The 20,788-nt window shown below is 41.0% G+C and overlaps 1 protein-coding gene across 1 annotated transcript in view; it reads right to left on the bottom strand.

The window, feature by feature from the left end:
- The window catches only part of Pappa (pappalysin 1), a 240,106-nt gene that overhangs the window by 156,651 nt on the left and 62,667 nt on the right, over positions 1-20,788 (bottom strand). Inside the window, exons 6-8 of the mRNA XM_010639469.3 lie at positions 17,050-17,242; positions 10,335-10,456; positions 2,837-3,335 (exon numbers count right to left, since the gene is read on the bottom strand). Coding sequence (XP_010637771.1) covers positions 2,837-3,335; positions 10,335-10,456; positions 17,050-17,242 — 814 coding nt within the window. The remainder of the gene's footprint in view (positions 1-2,836; positions 3,336-10,334; positions 10,457-17,049; positions 17,243-20,788) is intronic.

The raw sequence follows: 20,788 nt of genomic DNA, 5'->3' as shown, positions 1-20,788 counted from the left end.
AATGCACACACACACACACACACACATGCACGCATATGCACCCCACAAAGAGGTATTTGTGGTGGGATTCATAATTCAAGTTACCAGGAGATAAAGGAGATGAGATTGTAGGTTGACTTGGAATGATGTGTTTTTTCTTTTTTTTTTTTCAGAGATTCAGAGAAAACATTCATTTCAGAAAACCCAGTCCTGCTTAGTTCAGATCTCAGATAAAATTCTTGGGACTCAAGAAAGGAGAAAAAGGGCAAGCAATGCTTCAGTCTGTCTCTTGGGACTGTCCCATTCTAGGGATTTTAAAGAAATACTTGGGGAGTGAATGGAAGACCAAATGGTGCATAATAGTGTGGACCTGAAAAGCATGATTCTGTGAGCAAACTGGCTTAGGAATTGGTGTTTTTTTAGAGGAGGTGAAGTCCTCAGCACACATGTGTAATGCTTTCAGGAAAGGGATCATCTGAGTTTCCTTATAAGTTCTGGTTCCCAGATCCAGGCTCTGGCATTTAGAATGTTCTCAATACATACTTGTAAAATGAAGGGGTAATGAAAGAGACCTTGGAGATTTCTGAAGCATAGAGATCATTCAGAGCAGGAGCTCTTAAATTTTATTGGGCATCAGGATTACCTGGAAAGGCCCTATGCACAGAATTTCTGATTCAGTAGGCTCAATTGGGTCCTGAGAATATGACCTCTTTAAGTTTTCAAGTGATGCTACTGGTCTGGGGCCACACTTTGACAACTAAAACTGTAGTGGATTTGAAATTTGATTGCACACTATAATCATTTCAGTGAGATTTGTAAGTCCTCATGATAAGGTCTTGTTCTTATTAAATGAACACCTCCCTGGAGGAGGGCAGGCGGGATGGAAGGTGGGGATGGGATGCATGTGAGACCTAGGCAATTTTAAAATACCCCAAGACTTTTTTTAATGGATAACTGAATTTGTGAACCACTGCCCTAGTGCAAACTTCCTTCTGGTCAAATTCAATTATTCAAAGACCAGAAAGAGTAAATGACTCATCTAAGATCGTGCAGCAAGTTAATGACTTAGCTGAGACCGGGACTCACGGTGCTTTTACATCTGTTTAATTTCTACCATTCCACACTTATCAACTCATGTCAGCTCTAACTGGTTCATAAATCAAGGCAAAAAATGAAAGCTGTGTTTAAAGCAAGGTTTTAAGACATCTATTATTTCTTTCTTCCGTTGTTTTACAAATAATTTTTAAGTGGATGCGTATTTATAGAGCTTTACCAATCCAGACAAGTGAGGAGACGGAAGAGACAGTGTTATGGAATATTTTTAAGGCAAGAGGAGCCTTTAAATTTTAAGTACATTCTCAAACACAAACCAAGTGCTCCTTGTGAGTTCTTAAACAGATGTTCTTCATCTCTGAGTCAATGCATGGGCAAGGTTTGCTTGAGATGTGCACATTAATTTCTGGCATGTAAGAGGAAGTGCTGGTAAAGTGTTTGAAAGTGGTTCTGTCTCTTAAAAAGATTAAAAGTTTCCTTCCAGAACTTGGTTTCCATTAATGATTGGCTTAGTAAATATTTTCAAGTAGACAGAGCAGAGATTGTGTCTTATATCATCTTAGAACCAAATAAAGAGCCATAAAAGGCTCATAGAAAACCCAGACTTCAATATTATCATCATACAGAGGAGAAATTAAGACTCCAAGGGATTGATTTATCAAACACTAGTAAGTGGACTGACTAGCAATGGACATAAACCATCTGATTCTAGATTTATTATCATTCTTTCTAATACCCCAAATCCTCCCCAACAATGTCCTTTGCATACTACAAGCATTCACAAATGTTTGCTGATTGGCTACAGGACCCAGATTAGGCAGCACTCTTTTTTAAAACTAAAGCAGAAATTGGAATTACATCTTTGGTTGAACATAAGTTAAATATTCCGGTTTATGAGTTAAAATGAAATTCTAATCTTAATCTCACCACTTCTTAACAATGTGATATTAAACAAGTGTCTTCACATCTCTAAGCCACTGTTTCCTTTTTTGTAAAATGATAATATTTAGCTGTAGAGAGGATAAAATATAGCAAAATATACAAAGATGGTACTTAGCACATTATCTGGTATGCAGGAAAATTACTAATGACTTTATCATAACATGATCACTTTCATAAAATATAAATCTGGAACTGGAAAAAGTCATGGAGAGATGATTAAGCGAATATTAAAGTCAAGCACTTCTTCACATGAAAGCAGAGAGCACCCTCTAAAAAACATGGAACCCTACAAAGAACCTTAAGGATCTAGGGAATTTCAATTTCTTTTCCACCTGATGAAATAAGGGGGAAAAAAAAAGGCCATGCCTGGTGATGGTCAGCATCCAGGAAAATTTTCATACAAACCCTAAGAGGTGTGCACAATATCCAACCAATCTGCTGTAACATCACCCCCTTCCCATCCATTGGAAAGGTCATGAGAATGCACAAGTCTGCTTCAGTTTAATATAGAAGAGAAATCACTAGCAAACTTCAGTTCTTCCACTTTCATTTAGCAATAAGTGGCTTTCTCCTCATTATTTATAGTCCTTCATTTACTGTTGGGAAGATTAAGTTACAGAGACGTAAGTGAGGCTTAGGGTCACACATCAGAGATGTCACCAAACCCAAGCCTGGTTCTTCCCCCTTCAACCTTCCCATTATAACAGTTCTGCCTTGTTAATACAGTTTGTACATCACTGCTGATCCTAGGAAAGGAGTCTGAATGTAATGAACCTTTTCCTTTCATCCATCTTTCTGACCCTCTATAACTTTATCCATAGGCCACCCACTTGGTTGCACCCAATCCAGAAAGTGTACTCACGTGTCCATGAATCTTCTACTGAGGTGCAAGAGGGAAACTGTGTCCGACTGGAGAGGAGGGTCCCGGACTACCTTATACTGCAGAGGTTTACACGCTAGGCAGAGTGGGCTATCTGCAGTGGAGGTCAACATGGCTGCATCAATTTCCAGGTGTTCATCCAGGGTGTAGATCTGGATCCCATACACCTCCTCACTCACATCTTGAAGTCTGATGGTCAGTGGTATGTCACAGAAGACGTTCTGAGGGCCCAGTGAAATGTTCATTCCACTGACCGTCAAGAGCTTGATGTCACTGACAGCTCCACTAGAGTCCCAGTCAGTGGAGACAAAGGTCACCCAGATAGTCAGAGTCTCAGGGACCAAGCGGTAGTGGAATTCCAACTCAAGGTAACAGCCTTGTGGCTCAGGGCAGGCTGGAGGGACCGTGTGTGGATTGACAGCTGAATTTGGGCTCCAGGTGCGGACACTGGATTTACAGGGTTGCTCAACATCTGGATGACCTATGGAGAAGAGAAGAGGAATGAGTTATTAAGGAAAGACATTCATTTTGGTTCTCAGAGTTTCTCAAAGACTCCAGAAGAAAGTGGTCTGATGAGGAGGATTTCCCATGCCTTGCCTAACCTATTGCATATACAGAACCCAAATCATTTCTATTTTGAAAAACAGGTCTCAGATGAATCATTAGACATTTGTCGAAGTCTATGTCCAAATAATTTTTTACTACTGAATAGATACTCAAACTTGTCCTCTACTTGGAGACCTGGCTGTCAAGGACAGAAAGAAAGATGGGACACATCTTTGTCAAACACCCTCTTACTTAAGTGTTATAAGGACTAATTTTATAGGTGAGGAAAGTAAAGCTCAGAAACACAGAGTTAACTGACAAAGTGTAAAGGTCAGCGTTAGAACTCAGTTTTGCCTCATTCTGAAATCCCTACACTCTGTTCTTGTCCTTCTTGGAGAGAGAGGCTACTCCAGTACAATAAATTAGAATTCTTATGGTATTATTCTCTTTGGTGTAACCTGCTTGGACTGACCAAGCACCAAAAAATAGCCAGCACGGAGGAGGTGAACAAGGATAGCATTCACTCCTTGGATGCAGAGCTGGGAGGAAACTGCACTCTGAATGACGGAGCTGGAAGGCAGCTCTGGAGCCATCTTATCTCTTCTCCTCCCCTTCCCCGCATGAGCTCACTCCATACCACTTAGTTTTTCTGAGTTGTGTCCAGTCTGACTCAGGAAGGGGAGGATTTGGTGGGGGGCACAGAGGAAGGAGGGATTCTTCTCCTCATTCCCCAGGGAGATCATGTCTCATCCCAACTGATCTCAGCCTGAAGTGACTTCTAAATTTTTCTCTGCTGAAGTCACATCTAGACCCTTAGAGATCTCTCCCTTGTGCTGCTGAGAAAATCAATCAGAACTCAATGTAGCACTTGGCTCTAATGTGTATTAGGGAGTCTAGTGAAAGATACAGATCAGCTGGAGAGACAAGGGTGGGGGAACCTCAAGTTGTTCTGCTACCCATGTTCTTTTATTCCTTCAGTATCAGTGATTGGTTGCCGGTGTGAGTACTGATGATACATATTTCTCTTTAAAAAGGAAAAAAAAATAATGTTTACTGGAAAACACTTTGTAGTAATGTCACAGAGTAACAGGAATCCCTATGATATGAACACTGCAAAGTCACTTGGGATAGAAAAGTTATGCCGAGGAAGGCCGTAATGCTGCCAACCTCCTTGTCTCTGCCCATAAGAGAGAAGAGAGAAGTCACTAAGTGGAGATGGAGAAGAGAAAAGAAAGAGAAAATAAAGCAGGTAAAAGAAATGCATGGAGACCTTTTAGATATAATACACCAGAAGAAGAAGAGATGGACATAACAAGTTCCCGGTACACCCGCTCAGTGAGGTTCCACTATTACTCATAGCAGCTGTCAGCGGAAGCTAGTCTTAGTTGTGAAAAGTACGAACACGGATCCCCATCTACCTGAAGCCTTCTCCCTATCTACTCTGCAACCCATAGCATTCTTGATTCTTAACTTTGAGAGCGGTAAGTGCACATGCATCACTTATTCATTCAGAATACATTACTGAGACAACACTTTACAGCATATGAAACATGTTCTCCAGGCATCACTTAAATCACTGGATTGTCATCAAAGTCCTACAAGATGGGTAACATTCCCAACTCTATTTTATAGGCCTCTTTCACTAAAAGTCATATATAGCCTTTGCTTCATATAGAACCTGGTCTATAGAGATTGCTCTTGAGTGCTCAATCAATATTTGTTAAAAGAAGAATCTTCTTTCTTGTTAATATGGATTTAAGGAAGAAGCTAGGTCATGGGGTATTAGAGCCTGCTGCCTGACAGTGTTTGCCAGGTAAATATACCACCTGCCTCCATGGACTTTCTCCCAGAATTGGAAGAAGATAAAAAGATCTTAATCCCTTCCTTGAAGAAAATGACTGTCAGTGGTTGGAAGCCACAGGAGAGCAATGATGACAAATCTGCTTGGCTTCATCTTTCCTCCCTGGTTTCTTGTTCATCAACAGAGGAACCAACTGTTTTCAAAAGGACAGGAAGGTGAGTCCAGCCACTACGATCCAGGAGGTAAACAGGAGTAGAAACCTCCGCAAAGCTTGTGCTTGTCAGGTAATTGCAGACAGGGTTAGAAGTGAAAAGGAGCTGCATCGGTCGTGAGGTCCAAACCAGTACCAAGTGGCAATCACTTTAATGATAACAGCCTCCTTGACCTGAGCACCCTCTAGGTACGGGCCCAGTGTCCAGTCCACTGCATACCTCAGCTCTTCTTCTCAACCTGGCAGCAGGTGTATGATGCGGGTTTTAGGAAACTCTCTTTGCAGAAGTGGAAACTGAGACTAAGATGGCTCAGTACTTCTCCAGCAAACAGACAAACACTATGTGACACCATTGGTTCAGGCAGTGGCCAGGTTTGGAAGCCATGAAAGTGGGGTTAAACAGCCAGATACATAGCTTCTCATTGTGCTACCTACTGGAACGTTCCTGGCTTCACAGGGGCGTAATACAATGCACATGGAATGACATCTTTAATAGATCATCACAAAAATATGTATCCTGAAAAGGAAGGAGGGATGAATAAGGAAAATCTTGGTAGGAGGAGGCATCCCAAGCAATGAGAACAGACGAGAAAGAGCATGAGCTGAAATGAACACGGTTTTGAGGACAACAGGGGAGTAGTAAGTGCTGAGGTTGGCGATTCAACTAGAACCCACAGCAAGAAATGCTTTTGATGTCATGTTAAGGAAAGTAAACTTTATACTTGGGTAGAAGAAGGGTTATTGAGAAATTGAAACAGATGAGTGGCATAGATTTACATTTTAGAAAAATTACTGTATGTTAATCAAGATATGATCCATTCATACACCCATCATCTATCTGTCCATACATTCATGGACCCAAAGAATAATTCTTTAATGTCAAGCCTGTGTCCTGAGTTAGGTTAGTCCCTGGGGAAAAAGCATCTTGACATGCTTTCTGCACTCATGGACCTCCTAGTGTAGTGACGTGAGTTAGGAGACTACTGCACTAACGGGGATAGCATACAACTGGTACTTGGGTCAAGGAGGCATCAAAGGAGATGACACGTTAGCGTTCTTAAGCAAGAAAACATAAACCGATCGAAGAAATCGATCTGATGTCTGGGTATGAAATAAAGAAGGGCTGAGAAAATGAAACAGAGTGGAAAGAAGGAAGGAAGAGAAGAAGAGAGGGAGGGAGGGAGAACAGAAAGGAAGAAAGTGAAGTTTCTTCACTTTTTAAAGGGCCTGTTACTTCATTATTAATCTACCCTTTTGTATATATGGTGATTACGTGAAAAGTTCTACATTTATCTAAGCTGTCCACTAGAAATAGGGCTATAAATGGGTATAGACATATATTTATGCTGATCCCAAATTGCTTTTATGATCCAAGCAGAGACTTATTACATGTCTTTGTGTGTATACACTCGAGCTGTTGACTTGCATATCATAGTAAAAACCTGATGTTAAGCTTTTCTCCAGATGAATAGTTCAGCCCACCTGAAACCTTCTGGGAAGAACAATGGAGAAAGCACTTACACAAATAAGAAGAAATGATAGCCACCAATGTCATTTGTTAATCTCTCATGGAAACCCAGCATAGTGATCTTAGAAGGGATTTGTATAGGTCAGATCCAGCTATCTAATTCTTGGGCTGCAAGTAAAATGTTGTAGATATATCAGGAAATATTCATGTATGAAATACAATTTTTGCTCAAGAATTAGGAATACATCCATTTTTTTTGTCAACAAAGGCAAGAAGCAAGAAGTTCTGTGACTTCATTTACCTTCTTTGAAATGAAGTTAATGCAGCAGAGGGGATATCCAATAGATATTTGTTAAATTAAAAATCTGCCTTGTTAATATGGAGTTCAAAAAGAGGTTATAGATCCAGCAACTGTGAATGCTGGACAGGGCACCATGGCTCAGCTGTCCGTTTTGTCGGGGGGACACTGTGTTCCAAAAAGTTCAGCAACTTTCTAGGGCATACTGATGACAGGGCTGAGACCAACGTCCAGTTCTCCTTATCCTACTCCTCTCACTCTGTACTCTTTCTCTAAACCCACAGACATGTCTGCTATCGCTCACGAATCTGGGAGTTTTCTGTTAGTTAGGGAAGTCCAACAGTTTAAACACACAAAGATAAATAGGATGAAAATGAGTTGAGAAATAAATTGCAGCAATTGGCTCATGGAAAAGTTTATTTCTTCAAGGATATTAAAAGGTTCTGAGCCAAAAGGATCACAGAGCCTGTAGTAGGATGCTCTAAAAAAAGAACAGTCTTTTCCTGGCTCACATGGACGAAATTTACATAGGAGGAAAATCCAGGGAGGCTGGCTTTCCTTGAAGACTTGAATCATCTCAGGGAATCAGGGGGCTCAGCATTTGCAGTTGAACTCTGTACCGCATGTCACACTTTAAAAGGCTTGGGGACAAACCAGGAATGGACTTCCTCACCTCCAGGTGGTTTGGATGGAGGTATGTGGAGCAGGGGAATGGGGAAAAAATAAGAACCAAGATGGATTATGTAAAAGCGCAAACTTCCAATGATGAATGTCATTACACTATATACCTTAAATGTACCAATGAAATTAATTAATAAAAAAATGGAAATTGGGTCACTCCAACAAGCGTAGAACAAACCACAACGATGATAGCCAGAAAAGTATGAAGGGAGACCCTCTTTGATTCCACCTCCCACATAGATCCCAACTCCATCAATTTATCTCCATCCTCACTGCCACTGATCTCAACCATGCCAACACCATGCCTTGCCTGGACACTGACAACAACCACCACCTGCTTCCTTTCCTCAAGGACCTTCGTCTCTCTAATCTCATCTCCAGAGCAGCTGGAACAATCTTAGTCAGATGCATGCCTCGCCATACATGCTACACCCACCAAGGTACATGGTATCTTCTCGATGCCCTCCATGTTAATCCAAAGCTATCCTCAGCTGGTCATTTTCCAGATCAACTATCCAACCTCTCCCACCTCACCTTTCTCGTGATACTAGAAATCTACTTAAATGTAAGTTGTATTGACTAATAGTTACCAAGTTCTAGGTCAAAACTAAGACATTTTACATTCCAAGAATAAATAAGTGTGTTCCATGGTCAGTCAGAGCTCTAAGGACATCACATATTATGTTTTCCCTGAAAAAACTGTAGTTACAGAAAAGAATGAAAAGTGCAAAGGGCAAATGATTCTGGTGCTATCATCACAAAAATCCTCCAGATTTCAAAGGCAGTCTGGGAACCCCTGCAGTTATCCCATATGTCTCTTAAGAACTTATGAACACTGCAACTCTACATTTGCTGAACTTCTTCCACATTCTCGAATGCACTCGTGACATTTCATGGAAAGTCTGAGTCTCCAGTTCCAAGTGAGGTCCGCTCTCTGCTAGTCCCCAGCAGTCTGCTTCCATGGGCACCGAAAAGCAGTTACTCAGGGAAAATGGTAAGCTCAGCTTCTTACCCATGCACCCAGCACAGAGCCCAGGTCATCATCCCTGTGGTGATCACAGTCAAGAAAAGTCAATCTATGCGTGTGTAGAGTGTTGTCAGTTGTCAGAGACACACGGCTTCTTCAGCGAGATCCCAGTGTGTGTACTTTGGATGAAGAAATGGTGACTGCATATTTTAGAAAGTTCTTTGTGATAAAGTAGAGGTAGGACAGGGTGCAAGGCAGCCGTGGCTAGAAAGAGCATAGATGGGATTACTGCACTGGGTGGAGACTGGAGCTGGGTGACCCCAGGGTCCTCTACAAGCATGGCAGCCTGTGATTCTCTGAGCTGAGGGTTTCTCCCAGACATCCCTCTTGCTTTACATTCCAGATGGATTTGTTTAGAGTTCCTGAGTTCAATTCTCATTTTTATTTTGAGCTACTTTAGAAAATAAAGTATAGTGCCATCATTTTTCAACGTCAAGTTCCTCTCTGATCCCTCTCCCTTGACTTAGTCTATCTCTGGCTCTTTCCTTTCAACTTCCTTTCTAAAAATACAGAGGATAGCTGAGGATTTCTTATTAATGCTCCATGAGGAGACAGGTTCTGCTCTCTTAGATGGAACTGGTATAAAAGTGTCCCCGCCCAGTGACTGTTGGCATGAGCCCATCTGCTCAAGAGCAGGAGGGACTGGGCAGGGCCAGGGTCAGGTTGTTAGTCTCCAAGGGCCAGGAAGGGGAGATAGAGAGAAAGGCAGAAAATCTTTGCCAGTCTGACTTCAGGGCCAAGCGGAAGACTGCAACAACTAGCATTTGTGTACTTCATCTCCACAGAACACAGAACAGCTATGTGTGTGTGTGTGTGTATATATATATAAAACAACCATGCTATAAGGAAGCATAGTTATCGGCCCTTGGCAAGCCTGAGAGACACCCCCTGAGCATACAAGGTGAGTGAGGCCCAGAACAGAGACAGGTGGAAGATTCTCTCCTCAAGTATTTTGGCTGTAAGTGGACCCCAAATGGAGGATACATGGAAGAAATTGAAAGGAACAGTTATGACACATATCAGAAGGTCCTGACTATCAGACTCAGAAATAACTGAAGAATCAGAGAAGACTGATGGATTGAAGCCCCAAATAGGTGTACTGACTACTGGTGACTTTGCTTCCATCTGCAAGCAGTCAGGGTCTGAGGGATCTATAAACATCTCTGCACCCTGGGCATTATCAGGTGTGTGGCCTTGGAGACTCACTTAACATCTTGGTGCCTTTGATTCTTCATATGCAACACAAGCATTGCATACTTAAGAGAGTTTAAAAATATTTGTTGAATAAATGAGCTCAGGAGTACTGGCCTTGCAAACGTGATTTTATGATCAGATAAGACAGTATAAAAACGAGAAAGACCACTAGAAGTCATAACACTGCATGGGAATGGAATAAGTTGCTTTCTGCCTGGTGCACCTTTCAATTATTATGTAGAGGGCTGACTTACCTTCTGCTTCCCGGGGGCTCCAGTGTCCAAATAGGCCACAGGGCATTGGGGAGGAGGCTCTGAAAGCATACTGCACCAGGATTCTCCCTTCCAGGCAAAGGTCACATGCTGATCCCAATTCTCTAGGAAGCCAAGGAAAGAGGGGAAATGCACCGACTTAGAAACATTAGAATGAACAGTTGTTGGGATGAGGTTAAAGATAACAGGGCAGAGGACACAAGTCTATGTAACCCCCTTTCTTTGCACACAAGCAAAAAATTTAAAAATATGTCTGTAAGTGAAATTTGTCTCATTGCCCAGGACACTGTTTGGGCCTAAGTGGACTCTGTTGTTTCCTATGTCCCTGCTTCAAGCAGCACCAAATCAACAGGGCAGAGGCTTAGCACCTGTGATAATTAAGATTTCACCTGTCAGGAAGAGGTCCACTGGAGTTTGCTCTGCGGTTGTGAGAAATCCTTTGACCTCATTTACCCCATTAGCAATATTTGTCATGTACTGTACCCTACTTTGTGCCAGGCCCCACCCTGTGTCATAGGCATTAAATATGAAGAGAGCGTGTTTCCTTCATTTGAAAATGAGCGGGCTGTACTAGACTATGCCTGTAGAGGCTTCCAGCTTTGACATTCTGGGGATGGATGAGTCACTCCTTAATTTAATAGTCAAAAGCAGTTTCTTTACTTTGCCACTTAATTCATTTTAGCAGATTTCCAAGGGGTTAGCCAATCCCTCAGTGGGACCAGCCCCAGAGCAGAATATGATGGTGGCTTCTTCTGCTGTCTGGTGTGTCTGGATTCAATCTCCTTTTGGCCATAACAGTCACTGGGATCCTACTTGTTCTCTAAATTTGGCATCTGTTTAGGAGGCAGGCCTGGAGAAGAGAGTGGGATGAGTCCCCTCCTCTTAGACTATTGTAGACCCCAAATTCTGAAAATTGGAGTGACCGTTACAGAGGAAGTAGAAGTTGAATCTTGACTGTCAAGATGTCAAGAAGTGTCCCAGCCCAACCCAGCTTTTCTCAAACACAAGATCCCTGCTGATTCCTTGTTCATCATTCCTAGAAAAATCTCAAAGGGAGAGCCAAAGTTGAAGTCTTGCAGCTTTCCTTTCACAGGGAAAGGTCATTCCTCTGGGCTCACATGGTAAGGAAGAACACACTTGTGCATATCACAATCTTCTGGTGCTCTATACACAGCTGCTGGTAGATCATCACCAAACCTCAATCTGAATAGGTCAAGTCCCTGCTTATCTCCTTTGGTAACTCCAGCCCTTATTACTCTGAACCATGGCAGCATCCAATGTCCTAGTAAGCCCTTCTCATCAGTCTCGCCTTGTTTTCACTGATCAGCTCTGGTGACCATTTGTGTTGTTCTATGTTACCCCATAACTCCATCCTTGCTCTTTAAACCTGACTGATGGTTTCCATCCATGCCTTGGATATTCTATGAGGAAGTTCGTTTGTCTGTTTTAATATAAATGAGTTCTTTCTATTTCTCTATGAGGTCCTTGAGGAAAAGGTCAGTATCCTATGGCTCTCTTTTTCTCTCAGGGTACAGTACATTTCCTAGGGATGGTTAGTATATGTAGTTGAGTGGATGGATGGATGGTTGGATAGATGGATGAATAAATAGGTGAATGAATATCAGTCACTGAGAAATATTATTAATACTCATGGCTAACCTACAGCAGACTTTCAAATGACTTATTTTGCATTCTTAGCTCTATTGTTGTTAATATGAAACCATACATAGGCAGAAATTTTGCAAACACTCTCACCCTCAGTAATAGAATAAATTAGAGATCCCAAAGTTAATATATTGAGTAGAATGATAAGCACTTATAAGATTATTTATAAGAATATACAATTTCATGCAAGATGTGTAAGGTATAATACTAAATACAAGTAACATTTAAAATGGAATCTATAACATATCTCAATACTAGTAAAATAATCTATGTAATAAAATATTGTTGGCAGTAATTTCTGAGTGATGGATCATAGGTTGATTTCCCCCACGCTCTGCCATCACTTTTACTCTTCTTTGTTTTCTAAAATTTCTGCATATTATAAATACCTCTGAGTTATTCTTGAATGAACAGTAATAATATTTGTACAGATATAAGGGCAGCCAGGGAGTTAGATATGACAAGAGATGCTTCTTCAGCACTGGTAGTGAGGGAATAGTTCCATTACAATGACCACAATCCATGCATAGCAGCTCTGAGTCACATGACTGGCTTTATGACAACAGTGAGATTACAAATATCTTGGGGAAGGCTCAGGAGCCATAATGACCTTAAAAGTCATTGAGTCTTTGTTTTCTTTACTTTAGAAGTTTTGTTTCAGGTGATACACAAGTCACCTGAACTTCACTGAGTTCTCAACACATCTCAGGTTCCCAAGATATAATCTGGGATACTGGACATATCTAGGGAATGTATGTATTTCTTAATTTATTTGATTTTAATGGATACTTACATGTACACACACACACACACACACAAACACACACTGCAATAATTTATCTAGAGGTTGTGAATACTGGGAGAGGTCATCTTTCTTACCCAGATTTTGTAATTGTCAAAATTTAAAGCTCTAAGTTGTGCTCTTCAATATAGTAGCAACCAGTCACAGGAAGCTATTCAAGTTGAAATTAATCATAAACAAATATATTTAAAAATTCTCCTTCTCAGTAACACTAGTAGTATTTTGAATTCTTCCTTGCACTTCCTAGCTGAATAGTGGCTACTCTCCTGGACTGCGCAAATGTAGATGTAGCCATTATTGCACACAAAGTCCCATTGGACAGTGCTTCTTTAAGGTGTCCATTATATAAAATGAATTGGCTTCTCTCCTTAGAAAGTAGAATGATACTAGTATATACCATCTTTAAGAAAACTTAGAAAATCATTATTTAAATAATTTTTTAAAGCTAGACTTCTTTGGCTTATAGACCAGAAACCGAAGACTGAAAAGGCAGAGAAAACAGATGAATTGTCATTGATTTCAGACCCAGGTCTCTTGGTTCCCAACCCAGTCCTCTATCCCATGGACCATGACCAATTGTTCCAATAGCTGAAACCATCCAGTCAACACATGTTTGCAAGACAGATAAAAATAAAAAGAGTTAGAAAAACCAGGGGTGGCCTTGAATTATTTATTCAGTTGCCCATGTGTGAGGACACAGGCTATGGGAGGATCTGAATATGTTTTTTTTTTAAGGCAAACCCTTGTATTCTCTTAGACCACAGATGTGAGAACAGCAGGAGGACATGAGCATGGCCGGGGGTGAGACAGTGACATTGATGGATGACGTGGAAAACTCCAGAGGTTTTGTAGGGAAAGGGAATTTTTCAAGTAGCTAAACAGCTCTGGAAAATGTTGCACGAGATGGAAGCTAATATTTCTTGAGTGTAGAGCATGCATGCTTGCCACGTCACACAGATCATCTTGTTGAATTCCTCACAGAAGGCAGGGGGTCGGGGGGGGACTATTAGCACCTTTCATGGAAGAAGACTCAAAGGACCAGAGAAGTGAGTACGCTGGTCCAAGGTCCCATCGACTGGGAATAATGAAGCTGAGAAGGGAAGCAAATTTCTTGACATCAAAGCTTGCACATTTCGTACTAACTAAACCGAGTCCAAAGTCCATGTGTATGGGTAAGAGATATATATGGAATGCAGTTTCAGTACTTCACAGATTTTATTGAACTTGTGGACTGACTTCCTTTTGCTATAGACAATGATCTACGTAGATGTTAACCCCAATTAGATACATTTCAAAAATGTCAGTTTTAATTTAACATATCATAACTCCATTATAAAATTTTAGACTGAACAGAATAGCTATTGTATGGGCCTCAAGTACCAACGGACTATAGGTTATTAAAAACATACTGATTGAAACTGAGGGCACTATGAAATAGAGACATATCTCATTACTCAACAATTAACCTTCCAATAGGTTTCCAACAATCAGATGGTATTTATTTAATGGACAATAACTGCTTTATGAAATACAAATTGAATACATACACAGGAAGCTTCATTTGGAAAACTTCAATTTTTAAGTGAAATGGAGGCCAAGGATTGACCAAAAAGTCTGATACTTCTCATCGCCACAGAAAAAATAAATAAATCTACGGCTGCTGGAAAGCTTGCTCTGAAGTGTCACATGAGGTTTCCCAAACCCATCTCTGAGCTCCCAGTGAGCTCAGAGGCTGGGGCAGGGGAAAGGGAGTTTCTACAGGCAGCCTCAAAGCTGCATTTCCTTCCCCACTTGTCCTGCTGCCAAAGGAAGCCTGTAGATTTAGGGGCTGATGGTGAGGTAGAAAATTAGAGCACATATTTCCTATGGCACCATGACTGAGTCTGTTTTTAAATTTAAAAATTAACTTACATGATAACTTTATGCATTTATGGTATACAATGTGATTTTTTTTGCTATACACTTACAATGCTGAATGACTGAATCAGACAAATTAACAAATTCATCACTTCTCATATTTATCATGTTTTGTTTCAAGTGAAACCACTTAAAATCTACCCTTTTTGCAATTTTGAAGTAAACAATGTGTTACTGCTGACTTGGATCACCGTCCTGTGCAACACATCACTAAAACTTCTTGCTCTTGTCTAACTGAACATTTGCACCCTTTGATCAACATCTTTCCTTTTGGAATCCACCCTCTTCCCCAGCCTCTGCTAGCCATAATTCTTTCCCCTATTCATAGTTTGGCTTTTAAAAAATTCAACATACAAGTGAAATCAGGTGGTAGTTCTCTCTCTGCAACTGGTTTATTTCAATTAACATAATATCCTCCAGATTCACCCATGTTGTTGTAATTGAAAGGATTTCCCTCTTTTAAGGCTGAATAATATTTTATTGTGTACATATAGCACATTTTCTATCCAGTCATTTGATGAAGAATGATTAGTGTGCTATTATATATCAACTATAAGGGTGTCTCTACTGGTTTCAGGTCCTTTAGATCCATCTGCAGAATTCTAAGGTAGTCCTATATTTAGTTTCCCCAGAAACTCACACATTATTTTCCATAACATCACTACCAACAGTGCAACAGGCTTCCCTTCTCCCCACATCTTCCCTAACATTTATTAATGTTTTGTCTTCTTGACAAGAGCCATTCTCATAGTGTGAGATGATATCTCATTGTGGTTTTAATTTGCACTTCCCTGATAATTAGTGCTGTTGAGCTTTTTTTTTCTTCACATAACTGTTGGCTATCTCTGTGTCATCTTTTGAAAGGTTTCTATGGAGGTTTTTGCTTAATATATTTTTATGCACACAGAAACACACTTACTTGGAAATATGAGCTATTTGACACCTTTTTTTGTAGTTGAATTGGGAGGTGGTGTAACACCTCCTGCATAACTCTAGTTTTGGAACAATTTAATGAAAACATATGGGAGTCATAGACAAGACATTTCAAAATATGAGTTGGATCCCAGACCCTATCACTTTCTATGGGCTCTTGGTCAAATATCTCAGTCTGTCTCAGCAACAAATTTCTCCTTATCTGGCACATGAAAAAGCTAATTCCTTTTTTTTTACTGGATTACAGGGAATATTAAATGAGCCTTTGTTTATAAAGCATTCAGTACAGATTCCATCACACAGAAAGTATTTGACAAACCACAGAATCCCCACAGAGAACTACTAATTAATTATGATCATCGTTTTTACCTTTATCATCATCAATGTTATACATCCCAAGAAGGGCTGGGATGGAATTAGATACTTATTTTCTTCGGAGTTAAAGCAAAGTTTCGAAACAGAAGTAAATACTAGAGTCTGTTTTCATAAACTTTTTAGTTTTACAGTTCTAGGATGGCACACGGGGCTTTAAATTCCAGGCAAGTTCTCTACCACTGATCCAAGTCCATGAAGCTTTTAAACAGGTTCCCTCAAAGCTGGAGCTAGTCATGGACTCTCCATTCTGACAGGAACCACAAGAAGCCATTTTAGTCAGACTTCCACCTTCTGGCTACTGCGGCATCATCAGACTTACTTTTCAGGAGAGGAGCACAAGACTCAGACAAGGCTTATGACATATCTAAGGTCACACAGCTAATTTGTAATAGACAAGGGAACAAAACTGAGGTATTGTGCACCTCAGTTTATTATTCCCTGATCTTCTGAAAAATCCCTCCTCAGTTATACAAATAAGCACTAGGCAAACATTATGATTGTTTGTTATTCATGTGTATTCATAGGTGAGAATGCACATAAATATACATGTGCACAAACATATATTACTATACATAATGTGAGCTTTATAGAATGTAATATAAAGGGTTTTGCCCATTAACCTGAGGCACTTCTGAGCTAAGACAGACAAAACCAATACCTCTGTCCTACAGATTTCTAGCAGTAGAAGTTTCCAAGTTTCTAATAATAAAGTAAATCTAAACACCTAGTTGCCTGGGATATGTATCATTACTTATTTATTTCCAGTAGCAATCATTCATTTATTCCCTGACCCCAAAATTATAACCTGCCATAGATATAAGTGCTAAGTGGTGTGGTTCCTGTTTAGTGAGAGTAAGAAATAAAATGAAATCCACTCCAAAACAGCTTCCCTTCCAAGTTTCTCCCTTTTTGGCAGGAGAGAGAGAGAGAGAGGGAGAGAGAGAGAGAGAGAGAGAGAGAGAGAGAGAGACAGAGAGAGAGAGATCACTCCACAGGCACACTCACCTTTCAAAGAAGTGACTGTCGATGGGTGGGAACCACTCCAGCGTCACAGAGTCCGTTGTGTGGCCCACAACCTGGGGGGCAAGTGCGACAGGCGCTGGCTTCCTGGAGGGCTGCCAGCTCTGGTACACCAGGTCCAAGTAACAGTGCATTCTGGCAACTTGATTGGGCGTGAAGGAGTCCGTACAGTCGTCATCTGCAAGCAGGCAGAGGGAGAGATAAGCACTGAGCTGCACAGGCAGGCATGCGAGAAAAGGATGACGTCGCCTGGCTGCCAGAGAGCCAGAAACCCCATCTTTCCTTGCCAACTCAGGGTGGCCTCCTCTAGTGCTCAAGAGTTAATGGTCTGTGAACAAATTAGCTCAGTCATCACTCCTGGAGACAGGTGAGAGGAGAAGGAGGAAGGGGAGGGTGGACAGAACTGGAAAAGTATGCCTGAGACTGGCGAGAGAGCCGCCAAGAGGTCACGCTTAAGGACAAGGACAACACAAGCTGCTTTCTAGAGGCTCTAAATCCAAGACTTTCCTTCCCTCTTCACCCCTCCTTCATTATCTCTTGCTCAGCGTTCACTTTTCATCCACTCACTCATTCATTTCTTTATGCACTCACTAGTTCCCTGGCTCACTCCTTCCCATTCATTCACCCACCCATTCATTCATTCATTCATTCATTCATATCCATTCATTTTACTATTCACCAATGCAGCAAGGTTGTCTTTCAAACAAGCTGTATAAGTATCTGACGCATTTTACCTGCTCTGTGCCAAGGGATAGAGAAAGGTGGAACTTAAAATCTTCCTGCTCTTGGAGAGTTACTGGTCCACTTATGACATCAAGGCCAGAATACTGAATCAGTCAGGTTGTTATAAGGTCACTAAAGTCTGTGACGTCGACCACCAACGAATGGGGGCAGGCGGCACATGGGGGCAAGAAGGTGAACCAGAAAGGTTTCTCAAGAAGGAGGTATTTGAAGTCAATCAGATTACATGTGTGTGAGTGGGGAAGAAAGTTGTGGGACTGCAACTGCGGAAGAGGGAGCTTACAACCACGTAGCCATGACATCCTAGAAGAGAGTGCAGGACAGGACAGGGTCAGGCAGACCCAGGGACAGCAGAGACTCAGTACACAGGATGCAAAAACAAGCCATACTTCTCCCTCACAGTTTTGTCACTGTGACAAGTGCCTAGCATGTGCTAAGTGTGCAACAGGCACAGGGTACCATGTTTGGCACATATGTAAACCCCTCTGCCTGAACACACATTATTTTTAGAGTGCACACTGTTATTTTCTTCATTGTACACCGGAGGATACCACCCTGAGAGAGGGCAAGCAATTTCTCCAAGATCTTACAACTAAGCATAAATCTGGACTGTAAACCTAGGCAGCCCCAACTCCAAGGTTGTGCATTCAATCAATATAAGCATTTCTTTCTGAATGTGAATGAGACCTTGCATGGATACGGTCTCCTACAGGGGGCCAATAAATGGGAATTAAGGCTGATTCTGAGTCTGAGGGAGAGTGTGCCACAATCTCTCAGGTGTCTTTAGATCTAATGACCTTCAATCCCATTCTCTTTCTTCCAGTGTGAACTGAAGGCAGTGACCCAAGACCTGGCACTCAGGGAAGGAGCTTGCCCCCCTTCCTCCAATAGTGTTATTCTATGGCCCGAGGAGTAGATCAAGGCATTGTTTTGGCTTGATTTCCCAAAACACCACTCCTCTGAAGTGTCTGCCTGGTCAGAGTTTCCGCAGCTGGTCCCCAGACAGAGAAGCATGTTGCTCACCAGATCTTAAAATAAACCCACTATGGGGGAATCCTACAACATAAACTCACTTCTTATCAAACAAACAGAAAATAAGTTCAAGCAGGTGCTGGGCATTTGCAATGACCTTGGAGGGAAGGGACAGGAGTGAGAGGGAGTTTATGTACAGAAGCTGCAGTAGATTCTCTTCATAATTTGACAGTCTCCTTTTCAGTACACTGGGGGAGGCTTTAACACATTTGAAGAAAGCAAAAGAGCCTGCTGTCCCTTAACAAACATGATATGAGTGTGGCTAATTGGGCTTATCGTTTCAAAGCAAGGTGCACCATGGAACTTGCTGAATAACACACATTCTATGGCTCTCCACTGCCTGAAGTACAAACACTTCAGTCTGACAATGGCTAGATCATCAGGTAATTGTTTCTTTGCTTCTACAAACTGTACACTTCATCATGAAAACCTTGGAAAAGTTAATGAATAAGTTAGATGAAGGAGATGGCGGGATGGCTAAGCAAAACAGAGCACACAGGATCTGGTGTCAAATAGCCAAGTAATTGATCCTCTAAATGCCTCAATCTGCATCTGGAAGAAGGGACAATGACAATACTGAGTGTCCATAGAACACAGCTGAGATGAAAAAGTGTGGGACTCAAGAACAATGTTTGTGATAAACACTCAGGAAATACTCATGTCTCACATTTGGTGTGTGTCTTCGCTTGTGTGCTTGTGTGGGTGAAAGTTGGGAAACTAGAAGCAGAAAAAACTCAGAATGTGCAATATGCATATTCACATTTTCTTTGAGCTAGCAGTACCATATTCATGAATTCAAGAGATCAATGCCCATAGATAAACATGGGGCAAAATATGTGTGTTGGGATGTTACTTGACACATCAGTTATTATACTATTAGAGCCAACACATTTATTTAATAATAGGGAGCTAACTACATAACTTAAGGCACAATAATAGAGTAAAACCCTAATCAGCATTAGTAAAAATGAAGTAATGTATGATTCAGTTTCATGTATGTGTCAGGAACATTTAAGTCAACTTTGACCCATAGAGTGATACTGAAGATTTGAAAAGCTGGGGCACATAAAACATTTATCAAGACATATGAGGTTGAAAAACAACAAAGGTTTTTCCTGTCTATAAACTTCTGATTTATTTTCTTTTTTTTCCTAAAGAATATTTTTCTTTTTTTTAACATAAAAGCTAGTAATTTTTTGTGTTTGCAAATAAAAAAGTTTGAGAATGGATAGGTGATAGAACTTTATAGGGGAAGAGGAACACATCTGAAACTTAAAGCTGAAGTCAGAAGTTGTCTGCCCCTGGCTGCAACAAGTAGGAATTCAGCTGTGATCTGAATTTTGGGTGAGCTCCCAAAGGGTTCCCATGGATCACAAACTCCATCTCTGTCAGCTTATGTCTCAAGTCAGCCCCCAAATTTCTCCCTTCTAGTATGTGTGGCCACAGCAACTCAGCTTGTAGGATCAGTTCGTCTCACTCTTTTGTGCTTCTCTTGTCCTAGGCAGAAAGGACTTTGGGAACTTCAGACTGGGGGAGTGGGGCCGGAGGGGTGCACAAGTCACCACGCCGTTGCTACAGGGCCTTGGGATTGTCAGCTGAGCCTTGCTCTTAAGAACAAATTTCTTCCAGTATCTGGAAGGTTGCAAAATATGGGAAGTCAGGGCATAGAATCGGTGTCTCCACTCCTTTGGGCAGAATGCTGACCCTTAAAGCTTATGTCACCCACTGTGAAGAGAAGACCAAAGATGTGACCTGCCTCATAATGCTGAACAGGGCATCAAAAGCATATCTACAGTGTGGATAATTGTACGCCTATTATAAATGTTGCTATCTTTTTGTGTTTTAAAACAATGATAAATAATATTAGTAAGCCTAATAATAAATAATTATGCTACTATATATATATATATATATATATTATTGTAGAACATTTAAAATGTTAAAATGTTAC

This window comes from Fukomys damarensis, unplaced genomic scaffold, assembly GCF_012274545.1.
Source record: "Fukomys damarensis isolate Sample0158 unplaced genomic scaffold, DMR_v1.0_HiC HiC_scaffold_36, whole genome shotgun sequence".
Classification (NCBI taxonomy): Eukaryota; Metazoa; Chordata; class Mammalia; order Rodentia; family Bathyergidae; genus Fukomys; species Fukomys damarensis.
The sequence above is the reverse complement of the archived record's forward strand: the minus strand, read 5'-3'. Positions and strand labels throughout refer to the sequence as shown.